At 40.1% G+C, this 15,786-nt stretch overlaps 2 protein-coding genes across 5 annotated transcripts in view; one reads left to right on the forward strand and one right to left on the reverse strand.

Moving 5' to 3' along the window:
* Window positions 1-4,844, forward strand: part of mpp2b (MAGUK p55 scaffold protein 2b) — a 38,915-nt gene extending 34,071 nt beyond the window's left edge. For 2 of the 4 annotated variants that reach the window (XR_011603463.1, XR_011603462.1), the window contains 5 exons: window positions 431-499; window positions 615-776; window positions 1,015-1,236; window positions 1,618-1,746; window positions 2,071-3,621. Coding sequence is in view for 2 of the 4 variants with exons in the window: in XM_070990375.1 (XP_070846476.1) it covers window positions 431-499; window positions 615-776; window positions 1,015-1,217; window positions 1,618-1,746; window positions 2,071-2,247 (740 nt within the window). In the remaining 2 variants the exon portion in view is untranslated. Of the gene's footprint in view, window positions 1-430; window positions 500-614; window positions 777-1,014; window positions 1,237-1,617; window positions 1,747-2,070 lie in introns of all 4 variants that reach the window. The other 2 variants (XM_070990375.1, XM_070990374.1) reach the window with 1 other exon arrangement.
* Window positions 4,845-8,703: 3,859 nt separating this feature from the next.
* On the reverse strand, window positions 8,704-11,929 carry abi3b (ABI family, member 3b). Its single transcript, XM_070991134.1, has 5 exons — window positions 11,765-11,929; window positions 10,962-11,129; window positions 10,388-10,567; window positions 10,112-10,182; window positions 8,704-9,220 (listed from the first exon to the last, which is right to left on the reverse strand). The coding sequence occupies exons 1-5, from the start codon at window positions 11,906-11,908 to the stop codon at window positions 8,704-8,706; spliced, it is 1,080 nt and encodes a 359-aa protein (XP_070847235.1). The 5' UTR covers window positions 11,909-11,929.
* Window positions 11,930-15,786: the final 3,857 nt, after the last annotated feature.

A 15,786-nucleotide genomic window follows, 5' to 3' on the forward strand; every position in this document is an offset into this window, starting at 1 on the left:
AAATGAAGAAAAACGCCTCTTAATCAGCGCTTTGGCTGAAAGGTGCACACAGTATTTGCTGTCACAGCTTGATGAGTTCTGACATGAAAATGATCAACATCGCTCGCTTCCATGTATGTCTCTGTTGAGAACACATTCTCCCCCAGTGACTAAATAATCTGCCATATTGAGCAGACGCTCAGCAGATTGCCTAGTCACAGGTGTTCTCTGGCAGCAAACTGGCTGCATTGACTCATCAGTAGTGGTGCACAGTGCCACCTAGTGGGGTTGTCTCCCTATAACACCATAAGACTTGGCTTTTATGCCCCAGCAGTGCCTTCAAAGACATTTTAATGATAGCACATTATTTAACAGGGACTGTGTTGAAGAGGCTGACAGACACAGGCACCAAGGTTGGAGGTTTTATCATGTTTTTGTGTGTCTGTCTCAGGTCCCCTATGTGCTGGGATGGGTGGTAAGAAGAAAAAAAAGATGATGTATTTGACCACCAAGAATGCAGGTACTTGAAACTCACCACACAAAGTGCAACATTACAGTGTTTGTTTATCATGAAGTGGACAACACGATGACCACATGTTTTTATCTGTTGGGTTCATCTCCCTAATTCTGGCCAGAATTCGATCGCCATGAGCTGCGGATATATGAGGAGGTCGCTAAGGTCCCGCCCTTCAGGAGGAAGACGCTTGTTCTGATTGGTGCACAGGGGGTTGGCCGACGCAGTCTGAAAAACAAGCTGCTGGTGTCGGATCCCCCCCGGTATGGCACCACCATCCCGTGTGAGTGCAGCTATTCATCATCACACTTAACCACATGTAATGATACTAAATCCACCTGTCATTTAGCGCCTTGCAGTCTTTTTCTTGTTATTGCCACAGTGTTTGTTCTATTTCTTGCATTTTTCTTGCATCATAATATTTACCCTTCTTTTTGTGGTTTTATCGTAGCATCTTAACAGTTAGTGATTGTATTTGCACTGTGTAAGTGATGTTGTTTCTGCCTCTGTTTATCCTTCAGTCACCTCCAGAAAACCAAAAGTGGATGAGAGGGATGGCCAGATGTACTCCTTCATGACCCGCAGCGAAATGGAGTGCGACATCAAAAATGGCCGTTTCCTGGAGCACGGCGAGTACGACGGGAACCTGTATGGCACAAAGATCAACTCTATACATGAGGTGATAGAAACAGGAAAGATCTGCATCCTGGACGTCAACCCACAGGTAGAGGAAGCTCACATGTGTACGCTTCCCTTCTTTATTCCTTGCTTCTTTTCCTCGCCGTTCTAAACTTCCTCCATTATCTGTTTTCCACCGCAACTGACTAAATTTCTGAATTCTAGATTCAAACCAATGATGTACAGCTGGATGCTAACTATTTTTAGGCTGAGCACATCATCAGTATTTATCAAAGCGGACCTCTTAATGATCCGTATTACTCGCTGGAAACACTCAGCTAATCTTATTTACACACATTAGCTTGATAAATCTGCACGATGAAGATGCTGCTGTTGCATTTTAATCACATTCTCACTTTCATAATTGCATGTTAATTTTTCCTATTGCTGGCTGTGCATTGATGCAGAGACTGTGAAATGTCACGCACATTTATTTTTCTTGGAAGGCTCTCAAAGTCCTGCGGACGTCAGAGTTCCTGCCCTACGTTGTGTTCATTGAAGCTCCAGATTTTGAGGTTCTCAAAGCTATGAATAGGTCAGCGATTGAGTCGGGAGTGGTTACAAAACAGTTAACGGTGAGTGTGTGCAAAAAACGTCTGATTGAAAGCCAAGATACTGGGGGCCAGTGGCCTTACATTTAGAATCAACCAGAGGGTTTCATGTTGCAACCTGATAAGCTGAGGCATCACAAGAAAGCTCATTGTAATAGTAATGGGAATACCTACTGTGATTTTCTCAGCATTGAAAGTTGCTAACAAGAGTTTCTACCTTTTTAATTATGTAAACTAATTTCATTGCAGTTGCTCACCAATTTCACTGTTTACTCTGTTCTTCCATCCAAGTAATTGCTTGTTCATTGCATTTATTTTTGCCTCACTGTTCCACGACGCTTCCTACAGGACTCTGAACTAAAGAGGACGGTGGATGAGAGCGAGCGCATTAAGCGAGCCTATGGACATTACTTTGACCTCTGCATCGTAAACGACGGCCTGGAAGCAGCGTTCCGAAGTCTACGGTTGGCACTGGAGAAACTGTCAACGGAGCAGCAGTGGGTGCCTGTCAGCTGGGTCTTCTGAAAGTGACCAAGGTGTCATCAGCAAGGTGCCAGGGCCTTGGGGTTGAGGACGATTTAACAGTGGTAGCTCCGGAGGGGCTGTCTCAATGCGGTCATTGGCGGTGGAGGTCTGTAGTGAAGGGCCAAGCATCATGATTCAGTGCAAATGACCAGCCTCATGTAGAGCGTTTTTGTACAAACTTGTGTGTTCCTCTGTTGAGCTTAATGTCAAGCTGTATTTTATTTGTCAGATTCGGAATAATTTTATTGATATTTGCTGAGATGGATTTAGAGTTGATTATGAGGTTTAGTGCAATAGCGTGAGTGAGTGTGTGTATGTTATCATAAACGTGGAAATAGACTTAGAGTAAAGACTATGTTTTGCAGATAACAGTGCTCTATTGAAAGCTTTCGTTGAAGGATATTAAACTTTTTAGCCTTTCCTACTTTATGTAGTGTAATGTTTACATTGGGTTGGTAGGACAGATTGGTTAAGGAAAGATACCAAATTTCATATTTGTATTTATAAATTCTCTATATTTTACCATTTGATCATACAGTATGATTGTATGTGTTCAGAAATGTGCTTTATCTTGTATGTCTCCACTAATTTGAAAAATGAACAGCAATAGATCATTTCAAACAAAAGCATACTATATACATGCAATACATCTACTCACACACACTGAAATGAACACAGGCACTGATACGTACGTAAACACGGTGAGAGCAGTGGAAAAGACAGTGGTTGAGACATTTTGCAGTGACCTTGAAGTCTCAATTTGTTTCCTTTTTAATGTTGACTACATTGTACATTTGTTGTCTTATGCTGGTAAAGCATTTGGTTTGTTTGACAGTGAGAGGATCCAGCAAATGCATCAGAGTCCAACTACTGCCTGCTGGGTTCTGTTGGAGTTATATTATTTGTAGCACTGAGAACACTTCAACCCTCAAAGAAAACATAGAATAAAACTGAAGAAGTAGCCTACAGTACGCACTGATTGTATCATGAAGGCAAACATACTTAACATTACAGGTTGGACAGTTGATGGAAGCTGTCACATTTTTTGTTATTTTTGATGTGCAAACGGTAAAATATTTATCAGTGGCTTCAAATTCATACTTTTGCCTTAACATGGTTCAAAAGCCAAGGAAACACTCACTCACTCACTGTTCCTTCTTAGAAAATAGAAAAAACAAAATAATACTGGCAAGTTATTTACTATTTGTTTTATTTTCCCTCCAACTTGTAAGTACTGTACTGTAATAAAGAGTATATAGTAGAGAAACACTTGGTGCTTTGATGACTCCTGGTGTTTAGAGGCAATTGGACAACTACACCGTAGTTTTGGTGTTCATATAAAAATGTATTAAAATTGCAGATGTTGAGAATATTGCTTCACTGTCCACAGTTAATATTAATTACTTTTAAAGCTAAAATTATATTATTGTGTCAAATAAATGACAATACTGTTTTTCAAAGCACACAAACAGCTGGACCTCAGTTTAAAATGGATTGCTGATGGATGCCTAGTTTAACCTCTGTGGCTCCAGCTGGTTATGGGTGCTGGGTGAGAATGGTGGGGTTGGATGCTGAGGTCCTGTGGATGTCGTCCAATGATGAGGCGCCGGAGGCAGTGTCATGGGATACATGTCGTAGGTAGGTGGCGGATCCGTCGGCCATATATCTGTCAGCTTGGGTTCAAACTGCATGAAAATAAACAGAAAGTAAAATTGTACTATTGTACTCGACCTGTTTGCAAATTGTTATATATTTGATATTTCAAATCTTACAAAGTACGTAAGAGTCTGCACCTGAGGAACAAGTTCTTCAGTTTTGAGAGAATAGTTTGATAAATTGGAAATACACTTACTGGTTTCTTGTTGAGACTCAGCTGAAAAGACTGATATATGCTCATGTCTGTATGGTAGATATTTTATCACTAGCAGCACAAACACTGGAAATAGCTGGCCTGGATCACCTCACAGCCAAGACAAGACTCCAGGAAACTGTGCTGAACCAAGAAGTAGTCTGACCCCTAACCCCACGATAACCTGAACATGTGCTATCAGTACATCTTCACACTGTTCCTGATTAAAAACCTAACAAAACATGTTAAAAGACAGATTGTTTTTTTAATCTTTGGGCTGGCTGTTTCCAGTCTGCATGCTAAGCTAAGCTAACTTGGCTGCCAGTTCTAGCTTCTTATTTAGCGCACAGACATGAGCATGGTATCAATCAATGTTTTCAACTCAAGCCAAGAAAGTTTTAAAACAGAGGAAGTTTAAAAAGGTTGATTTGAGAATTGTCATCCACTTACAGGACTATAATATGGATCTGTCAGACCTATCTAGGACTTCAACTACAGAGTCAAAATACCATTAGTGATTTTGGTTCAACATGCTGTTCAAAATATTTATGAATAATAGACAAATAGTTTAAATCTGTGTTTACATTTGTTTGCAGTGATCCAGTGACAGTGGCTGATTGTGCTGAGGGCCCACACACCAGTGCGTATGGTGGTGGGTCATCCATCATGCTGTATGGAGGAGGGGATCTGTTGTAATGCATGTCCTCCTCTGCCTGATCCTGAGGAAAATAAATTGTATGGACTCCTGAAGATATGTTGCCATCTTGTGTTGTTGGTGTGGTGACGTCATTTGAAGCTCTTTTCTTCATGTGCAGATAGAAGCAGAGGAGCACGAAAGCTACAGATATCACCAAGACCGGGAATCTGGGAACACATTTCCATCATTTCAAGAATGAATTATTTTGTGTTGTAAGTCAACAATTCAATTCCTTTATGCAGATATTCATTCTTTACTTACACATATTGTAAGATATTCAGTATCTCAGTCATGGCTGGAATTATGTCAATGCACTGACATTACTGTGAGGAAAAAGAAATTAAGACATACAGTGCAGCAGACACAATAATATATTTAAGTGAAATATGAACTAAAATAACAATCATGCAGACTGAATAATACATGTAATTTACATTCCCAATCTGTATTCTGCTCACAAATATGATACGAGCTTAAATTTTTAGTTAGTTTTGTAGCCTGGCAAAACATTACAGTATCATGAAAGAATAACTAAAACAAATAAGCAAGAGTTTTCTGAATAGAAATAAAGTCTCTGGACATGTAAGTGACAGAAATCAACTAAAGGGTGTGACATTACAGGATATGTTAATGTGTCAGCCTTTACTTCTTAGTTTATGGTAGCCCGCTGGAACAATTATAGCGACAGTGACTATGCAGCATTTCACTGACAGTAATTCCATTTCAAAAAAACGACCCCGCAGGTTTGACCAGAAAGCTTAAATCAGGACATTTGGAGCTCAGGAAGAAACATGAATGACTAGCATTCATTCATTTATAGCAAACTGTTTCACTTTATACCGTTTGAGTTTAACTGACTGGACCTTTGACCTATAAATCTGTTGCTCATTAAACTCGAAGTTGAATTCGCATGATTTTAACATACATTACCTTCGTTACACATAAGATTTTTTTTAAATCATTGCATTAAAATGGGACAAGTCCTTACCGTGTTTAAGAATGCAAAACAGCCACAGTCTGTCCTGACCTGTGGGTTGCTATCAAAGGATAATGTGTCACATAAGGAAGAACACACAACGTAATGAGCTTTTACAGCATTGTTGACTTCTTTAAAGATACAGGACAGACAGGTGTGCTCAGTTTTCTGTTTAATGCAGCAAACCATCAGCAACGGCATCCCTCAGAGGTCAGTTAGTAGACCACTGTTGTTCTGTTTCTACTTACGGAATATAATACACACATAGTGGCCAACAAATAACAATTTCATGTTGGTTTGTTAAAACTGGACACTTTTTGTGGGAAATTTTGAGGGTGATTAAACTTATATTAACTTTATTCATGAGTATAACTTGTATTGTAAATCATGTTTACCCTGAACACGAAGAAGTAACAGAATTATTGAAACATATACACAATAAGAGGCTTAACTCAAAAAGTTTATTTCACAGTGTAAAAACATGAATGCTGTACACATGGAGTGTTTAGTGAGTTTTTAGTTACATCAGACAAAGATTCCACCATGTAGAAAGGAGAATCTATTCATTTAAACAATACTCAGAAAAACTAGTGCCAAGAAGTGATCTGCTGAGAAATATTGACGTTGAGAAAAAATGCTTTTGGACAATCTGGATTCAGATTCAAAGCAGACACTTTTTGTACATTTACAAAAAAATACATTTACACTTGTAACATAAATGTATTTGTTCAGTATCACGCTCAGTGTGGGAACTTTGAAGTTCACAGCTTTCTGCTGTGAGTTTGTACTCATGTTTTCTTTGTGCGTAAGTTAAGTGCGCTTATTTTATTTTATTTTGACATCAAACATCATATTTTTTTTACACATTCACAATCTGAAATTGCCCGTGCAGAGAGCTTCACAAAGGTTGATTTGCAACCGTTTGTTTGGAAATAATTTCTCAACATCATTTCACAACGTCAAAATCTTATTGACTCTTGACTTAATTACATAGACCTGACCTGACCTGCGTAGACCTGTGGTAAAAAAATACAGTGTGTTCAGGCTAGCAGGGTGTTGGAAGTGGAGGAGGAGGAAGATGAAGGAGGATCTGCTCGGAGTAAGGTGGAGGGTCGGTGTATGATGGTGGTGGGTCAGGATCAGATGGTGGTTCAAGCTGGAAAAGAGAAAAACATTTAATTACAGAGAAGCCCACTGATGCACAATGGTTACTGATGGTAAAATCTCTGACACCTTGTAGAACATTTTGAAAATCAGCTGAAAAAACACCACCAACTACATATCCAAAGTATATCCTCAACATGAAATAGGATCAGTGAATGACAGCACTGTACCCTGTATGGAGGAGGTGGGCTGACATTTCTTGTGGAGTACATGGGAGGGTCTCTGTAAGGTGGTTGAAAATATGCTTCATATGTGTCCATTATTTCTTCATCCTGCTCCTCTTCATACATGGGGATGACGTATATAGACGGAGAGTTAGTGAGCCTCAGGTGTCTGCCTTCTTCTACTTCTTCTTCTGCTTCTCTGTGTTTCTTTGCAAAATAGCAGCATGAAATCCACAGAACGATACCAAAACACAACAAGGGAATCCTGAAACAGAGGACAGCCTGACTGTATATGCAGCCGGTATACAAGTATGTCAAATAAATCTTAACACAGCAAGAACAGAGGGAATACTTACTCAATCATCAAATAAAAACTGACCATGGCAGTTATATTTTCTAAATCAGGCTTCGCACCTGAGGAGAATGAAACAAATGAAGAGGTCTTGTCATTCAATAGGATGGATCTGATTTCAAACCTGAAGCCTGTGACTCTATTTTCCTGTTTGTGCTGCAGTTTTATGTTAGGTTTTGCAATACATTCATAGATGGGAAGTTCAAAGGTGCCTTTTTAAATCACTTTGTATCTTTAAATTGCACTGAAGTAAACAGAATGTTTTTAAGGCAGATTTAATTACTGTGAGCAGACCACACAATTCTGGAGTTTATATCTTACACAGTAGATTTTGTACTTACTCACAGACAATGGCAATGCTATCCATGTAAAACTTATAGTAGGTGTAGCTTTTACGGGATGTTGCTATATAACAGATTATAGACTTAAATTCAGATTTAGGTCAAAGTTGGCAGCAATGAAAGACAGTAGCAACACATCCTTTAAATTCTGATGTACTGTACATTCAGGCTGTTCCTCCAGCTTCAGGCCTTAATGAACAAAGAGCAAAGAAAATAATTTAAAAAGTTTGCATAAGCTGTCCCTGACTTATTTCGTACTTCGCATGCTGAAAATGACACTTACCGTCAAGCGCAAGTCTTGTAGTGTAGGTAAAGAAGGGTGTCAACTTGCAACAGAATTTTTTATAGCCTCATTGACCCATTTAACTTAGGATAACTCACTGAGGTTACAGGCAGTGACGTAAACAACTGGCTCACTCACCACTCAGCAGAATGGACTAAAGGCCACTTGCTGTTAATGTGACTTTTACTGGTTAAGATACATTGTAATAACACAAAGATGTAATAAGAAAGGGAAATCAGAAAAAGAGAGGATAACAGGGAAACACAAGAGTCCCTGTTGCAGCTTGTTACTTAGGAATGCAGCCGAGGCGTTGTTGAAACATGCTGGAGGTATCTCTGCTGCAGCTAAAGGTGCATTTTCTGCCCCAGAAAGAAATAGCATTTGAGGCTGTGCCATTAAACACAGATGAAACAGCTCGAGGTTAAACCAGAACACACACACTTTTTCAAGCTTTTATTCATGCTTAAAGTTGATCTCACAACCCAAAATGTTCCACATGCTGCACACCTTTCACACATTGATCTAAAGGCAAAAACATGGCCACTCACAATGTTAACTGACTGTTTTACAAGAAGCCTGAGTTACTCTAGGGAGAAGAAAGTCATCCAATAATATGAACTATAATGTTCGTTAGTATTGAGGAGGAGGTGGTGGAGGGGGTGGTGGTGGCACTGTACCAGAGGTACCAGTAGGAGGGGGTGGTGGAGGAGGAGGGGGCCCAGCTCCTGACACTGGTGGTGGAGGAGGAGGAGGAGGGGACCCAGCTCCTGACACTGGTGGTGGAGGAGGAGGAGGAGGAGGAGGAGGAGGAGGGGACCCAGCTCCTGACACTGGTGGAGGTGGAGGAGGAGGTGGAGGAAGAGGACCAGCTCCTGATACTGGAGGAGGAGGAGGTGGGTACATGCCATTTGATGGAGAGATGGGCAGTGGAGGGGGAGGTGAGGGGAGACATGTGGGTGAGGTCAAGGAAGGTGGAGGGGAGAGTCCAGTGTCCATGGAGGAAGGGGGAGGTGGTGGAGGAGGAGGTGGTATATTTGGGTCGAAATCGGCAGTAGGAGGAGGAGGGGGAGGGAGGCTGTCGGTGGGATTGGAGACAGTTTGCAAGGTGGGGACTGAAGGTGGAGGCACCGCAATGCCGAGACTTGTTCTGTACACAAGACAAAGAGAAAACAGACCTTCAGCTACTGTCACAACATTCTCAGAAGGACACTGTTGTAGTTTCTCAATAGTCTGACATTTTGGGAGAATTGTTATTCGCTGTCCTGCTGAGAGTTTGATGAGAATATTGATACCGCTCTCATATCTGTATGCTAAACATGAAACTACAGCCAACAGCTGGTTAGCTTAGCTTATCTTACAGTAGCTTAGCCCAAAGACTGGAAACAGGGAGAAACAGCTACAGTTCAGCCTGGCTCTGTGCAAAGAAAGCAAAATACTCCTACCTGTACATCTAAACTAAGTAATAAACAGGTTATTGTTTAATTCTTACAAAAAACAAAGTGTAAAGACATCAATTCACCATTCACCTATTGACTATTTTTTGGCTGGACCAGTCATTTCCTGGAGTCTCTGCTAATTTTCTAGCAACTGCTCTGAGCCAAGCAATAACTGCCCGTAAAACCACAACTTTTAGTTTTTACAATTCGGCTTTTGTACGAAATAAGAAATGAGATATAATTTATTAGTGAGTTTTAGTGTCACTAGTAATCTTTCATTTGGACAGAGCCAGGCTAGCTGTTCCCCCTTGTTTCCAGTCTTTATGCTAAGCTAAGCTAACCAGCTGCTGGATGTACTATATAACAGACATACATAAGAGCGGTAATCTTCTCACCTAAACCTCGGAGGGAGGGCAAATGAGCGTATTCCCAAACCTTTAGTTCATAATGCAGAGCCCTTCAGGACCTGATCATAAATTGCAGAGGTAATGTTAGCTATAATGCCCATGTTGTAATATCTTGTAATAATTTGTAGTGTAGCAAGCTTAATCATAGTAACAGCATTGCTATAAAAAGGGTGGAGGCAGACTTCGTCTACATACACAGACATGTCTGTGGTGCTCTGTATGCTGTCTGTGGTCCCTGCTCTCTTTCTGGGCTGCTGCTCAGTGACCTGTTGGGAAAAGGTAAAAAAGAAGAGGAATGGCACAGAACATCTTTACAGCGCAGTCAGCCATACTGTACATCACCCTAGACGTTGCTCTGGAACTAAACTATCGACTAAGGGGAATGCACTGTGCTATACATCCTTAATCTAATGAGAAATAAGGAAAGATCTGTGGACTCAAACTCTGTTTTCAATTTAGTCTTCAATTTACCTGAAAGCAGTGTCCAATGGAGTCCAAGATGGAGTACGATATTGGCACTCTTGAGTAGCTTTTCTCTGGCTCCTTGCCTGAAGTCGGTGGGGTCAAAAGCTTTACACGACTCCGGGTTTTGGGTGTAGTGAAAGAACCAATCTCTCTCCTGGCTACTTTCTCGAAGTGGATAGCTTCAGCCTGGACCAGAGCACAGTGTGTGAGCAGCCTCCATCAATGATACACAACAACTCCATTTTCACATCACTCCCTCAAGGGACCCTTGAGAGAGTCTCTCTTACAGTCTCTTTTGCAGCATCTTACAAAAGAAGTGGGAAAAAGAACACAAATGGAGCAAACTGAGCACAGAAAGGTACAACAGGTCACCTGCAAGCGGAACAAGTACCTATTCCATGAGTGAGGTTGTAGAGTGAACAGAGATTTTTAAGAACTAAAAACAAAGGAAGCTGCATGTTCATTATTCTGCTATTTCATCATCATCTATGCCGGATATTTTTTTTTGCCAGCTTTGCAGCAGTGGCATGGCTCTCTTGGGCAGAGCTCAGGTGTGTTTTAGGTGAAATGTGTTCCTCACCAGTGACAGCAGGTTGACTGAGGACTCCATGTCTTTGACCTGCATGGCCTGTGAGTCCAGCAGCCTCAGCAGGGTGCTGGCCAGACTGTTGATCTGGTAGGTGACACTAGCCAGTGACTGGGCAGCCAAAGCCTTGGCCTCTTCAACAGCCTTGGTTTGATCCTCTGCCTGCATATCAGGTTAAGTTGCACATGTTGAAAAATAGAAGTAAAAGTAGTGATACCACAGTCTAAAAACACAAATAATCTAACTCAAGTAACAACAACAACAACAACAACAACAACAACAACAACAACACAGGTATTAGCATCAAAACTGGCTTAAAGTATCACAAGTAAATGTACTCCTTATGCAAAGTGACCCCCCTAAAAATGTCATGTAACATATGCTCTACTGAAGTATTATTATTGATGCATCTATTTAAGCAGCATTTTAATGTTGTCAAGCTTTACATCTTATTTTAAATGTATTATTTCTGTCATGTAGTTTAGTTTCTAATATTGCATCATTTCTTTTTAACTGATCATGTGTTTGACTTGAAAAGTAATGACAGCTTGTCAGCTAACTATAGCCAAGTTAAAAAGTACAATATTTTCTCCTGAAATGTAATGCAGTCGAAGTATGAAGTAACAGAACATGGAGATACTACTACGTAAAGTACAAGTACCTCAAAATGTAACTTAAATACACCACAGTTGCATTCCAACACTGGTAAAATGTTTCAAAAGCATTTATTTCACAGCAGATCTATATTACAAATGCTTCAAGGGCACAATTGTTGAGGTTTTCTAGGAGTCACTCACCTGAAAATAATTGTTCTCGCAGTAATCTGCGACTCGGAAGAGGTTGCTGTGATTATCAACAAGACCCTTCCTGGCAGCTGGCGCCTCGTGTAATATCTGAGAAATAACCTCAGAAAAGCTCTTTTTCTCCCCCATTTCTCCCATTCGACGCTGCAAACAAACCCTTGAAAGACTTATTGACGCCACCTGAACAGGATGTCAAAAGGATTTGGCAGGAGTCAGTCGAGGCGGGGAGGTGTTTGGTCGGCGGTGAACGCGGAATTACCGCAGGGTAGAGATTTTCACCGCGTGAGCAGCTGGTCCCAAGGCAGGGCTACAGCAGCTGCACCAGGTAGACATGAACTGAAACTGATCAACAGGTAACATCCGTCTCTCGTGACAGCCACTTGTACTATTCAAGAAATCCACTAGGGGTCAGTGCAGTCTAGAGAAAGTGGCTCTCGCAAGGCCTGTGGATCAGATGATGCTTAGCATACTCTACATTATGGATGATGATGATAATGAAAGGCTTGCGCTACAGAGAGTGTAACTCAAACGGTGAAAAGTTCACTACGAAGTTTTACTGTCACATTCACTCAGCATCAGCAGGAGATTATGATGCTTCGCTACTAAGTGGAACATTGTGTTATAATTGTAAAATACTCGGCCAAGCCAAAATACATTAAGGATATCCTGTGTAAACAACTTGAACTCTAAAACATCCTTGATTGTGTCTGTGTGCGTGCAGACGTCGACTCTTGCCTGGCTGACTTTTTTTTAAAGAGAATTTTGTTGGCTTCAGCAGCAAATGGTCAGGCTCAATATAAAACATGTGCTCAGTGCACATGTTTTGCCATTTGTCTTTTTATCAGGACACTCTCAAGCTGTCTGACAATTGCCGAACTGAGCCATGTGACAAGACGATAACATTTTCTGTCTATGTTTCTATTTTGGCGCGGCGAGATATGTTTGAAAAAAAGTGATAAAAGGTGATAAAACAAGATGTCTGTCGAAGGTCACTTGACTGTTACATGCTGCAGGTCTACAGACACTGGCACATGGATCTCAAACAACAGTGACATTGCAGTTCCTACTTGGCATCACATAGACAACTTGGGCAACCCCTCTGCTCCATTTTTTTTACTCATGTTAGTGGCTGTAGGGATGGCAATGTCATTTTGTAAGTTGGTTGGTCAGTTGGTTTAAAGTATCTCAACAACTACTTGATGGCTTTCCATAACATTTTGTCCAGATGTTTATGAACCCCAGAGGATGAATCCTAATGGCTTTTCATCTGGTGTCACCATGAGGTTGATATTTGTGGTTTTGAGTGAAATTTCTCAACAACTATTGAATGGATTGCCATAAAATTTGGTGCAGTGCATACCCTATAGGATGAATTGTAACTTTGGTGCTCCCATAACACATTTAGGACCATCATCAGGTCAAAACATTCATACGTCCAACATTAACAACACTGAAGATGATCCAATCAGCCTCAGAAGTACTTTGTGTTTGGTGCTAATTAGCAAGTATTAGCATGCTACCACGCTGATGAACATGTTAAACAACAACATTAGCATGTTAGCATTTTCATCGTGAGCACTCAATGTGTGAAAGTACAGCCTCACAGAGCTGGTAGAATGGCCATAGACTCATCATCTTGTTAATCTAACTCTAAACACATTAATTTCTGTCATCAACCGAATCTGAATTTATAATCCTAACTCAGATACTGTAAATTGAAAAACTGCGTTTCACTCTGTTTTATCACCTCAGTAGACTTTTACCTGCACATTACAGTCATTCAAAATTTGTTCTTTTTTGGTGGAATTTGTCTCTTTCTTCTTACTTCATTAAATGTGGGTTCCAAGTTCAACTAATCTTAAACTCTAATAATGTTAAAAGGAACGCCAAGAAAGTTATTATCTCATGTTCTCTTAAAAGGATCTGATATTTATTCCCTTGATCCTGAGTCTTTTAAAACTAATCCAAACTCGTCACTTTACAACAGCTGATCGTGTTACAGCGGAGTTGCTGTGCTGAGATCAGCTTTATTTAGCTTATTCTGCATAATCATCAGACTCTCTGACTACTGATAAGAGATTATGGATGTCTTAATTTCTTTATTGAACCTTACTAACATGAGTTTTATCATGTTTACCTACAAATATTTAAGCTACCATGTAATTGCTTTATGTAAGGAAACAATGAATCACTGTTTATAATGATGATAATGCTGATTACTGTTAGAATTATGTCTTTAAGATGCCTTTTGCTTTAGCTGGATAAAAAACACATTTATTGGATCAACTTACATCTATTATGCACCTTGTGTGTTGTATTGCGCTGCAATAAACCTTCTCAGTCTGACAGTGACAAATAGCTGTAATTCTGTCCCTTGCTTCTGCTGTTCTGCATGATTTAGTGCAGCTGTTAATGTAAATTCACATAAAGACCAACAAGATTCAGCACATTGTACCCAGACAACAGACATGGCCTAATGATATATGACAGACACCTACTGCAGCTGAGCAGATGGACAACACTCCGCACTTATCTTCCTGGTCTCTCACTGACCTCAGGCATTATGTAATTTTCTTCCTGAGCCTCAAATGTGCAACCAAGGTTTTGAAACCCTCAATTACCTGTTCAATCATAACTCTACTTTTAAACTGATTCCTTTGTTGTGATGCACTTTTTATCCTCTGGAATCTCAGTTACATTTTTGGAAAGTCCACCCAAGCGTGAAACCAGTCGGGATTGCTCTTTGTGACCTAAGTCTCAAACAAAGTCATTATTTAGAAGTAGCTCTGAAAGAAATGTTGATCTTTCACTCACGTGAAATATCAAGCAAGCAGGATTGTTGTCGTTCTAGTAACTCATTTGTCAGGTGAAATATCTCAGATGTCAAAAATCACAAGCCAAAATGAAGATATATGGAAATTCAGAGATTTCTCCATTATAAATGTTGCCCAGAGTTACGAGCTTCACAGCTTTGACCTTTGCTTTAACATCCAAGGTACAACATGTGCAGTAATTATGGCTAATTCGACCTCTGATCAAGTGATGTTGGCTGAATTATGTAATGCCACCAAATTCATAAACAAATCAAGTCATAAAGGTTTGAGGTGTAACAGCTGCAATGAAATTGACAAAATGAGGGCTTGTCATGGAAGAAAGCCACAGCAGTACAGCACAGGTATGAGTAAAGAAATAATGATGGCTGATTTCCATTCCCAATTTTGGGAATCTCCCTATTTATTTTAACAAATAACAAGACACAACAATAATTTCTCTTTAATACCTTAATAATAGCAAAAACAAAACAAAACAAAAGAAAAAAACAGCTTCCCACAGTCAATTTATGGCTTTAAAGCTTTAATGATTTAACCAAAACTACACACATTGAAACAGCAAGACCCCAGTGGTCGCTTCCTGTGAATTAATTACTTTTTGTTGTATTAAGAGGGCTTGCAGGGTAGGGATTTGAGAGTTTTAAAATTTACATTTTCCCTTTGCATTAAAAGTCTGTTCTTACTCTTACTATTAAATCCTAAACATCCATTGGTCTTTCTTAAAATATTATGCATTATGAATGTAGACTAGCCTATGAATTCATCCACTAATAGCTGTTGTCTGCATGTTGAATTTGTAGATTTTAATATAATCTACACATTCAACATGCAGACAACAACTATTAGTGGATGATTTGATTTGAAAAATATTATTTTTCAAATGTGCAGAAGGTGCATTAGAGGGAACACGTCATCTTATAACGCACAGTACACAAACACACGCACACTGCACCGCAGCATCCATGTCTACTTGTGTGCAACATATACCTGTTTGTGAAGATTGGATGTTCTGGGCCATCACAGCCTCCACACTCCACAGACTTCCATTAAAGGAAAAACCCGATTCAATTATTGTGCTGGAGACAGCACGAAAGCTCCATTGTCAGGACACACACACACACACACACACACACACACACACACACACACACACACACACACACACACACACACACACACACACAC

The sequence above is a fragment of the Chaetodon trifascialis genome, chromosome 21, assembly GCF_039877785.1.
Source record: "Chaetodon trifascialis isolate fChaTrf1 chromosome 21, fChaTrf1.hap1, whole genome shotgun sequence".
Classification (NCBI taxonomy): domain Eukaryota; kingdom Metazoa; phylum Chordata; class Actinopteri; order Chaetodontiformes; family Chaetodontidae; genus Chaetodon; species Chaetodon trifascialis.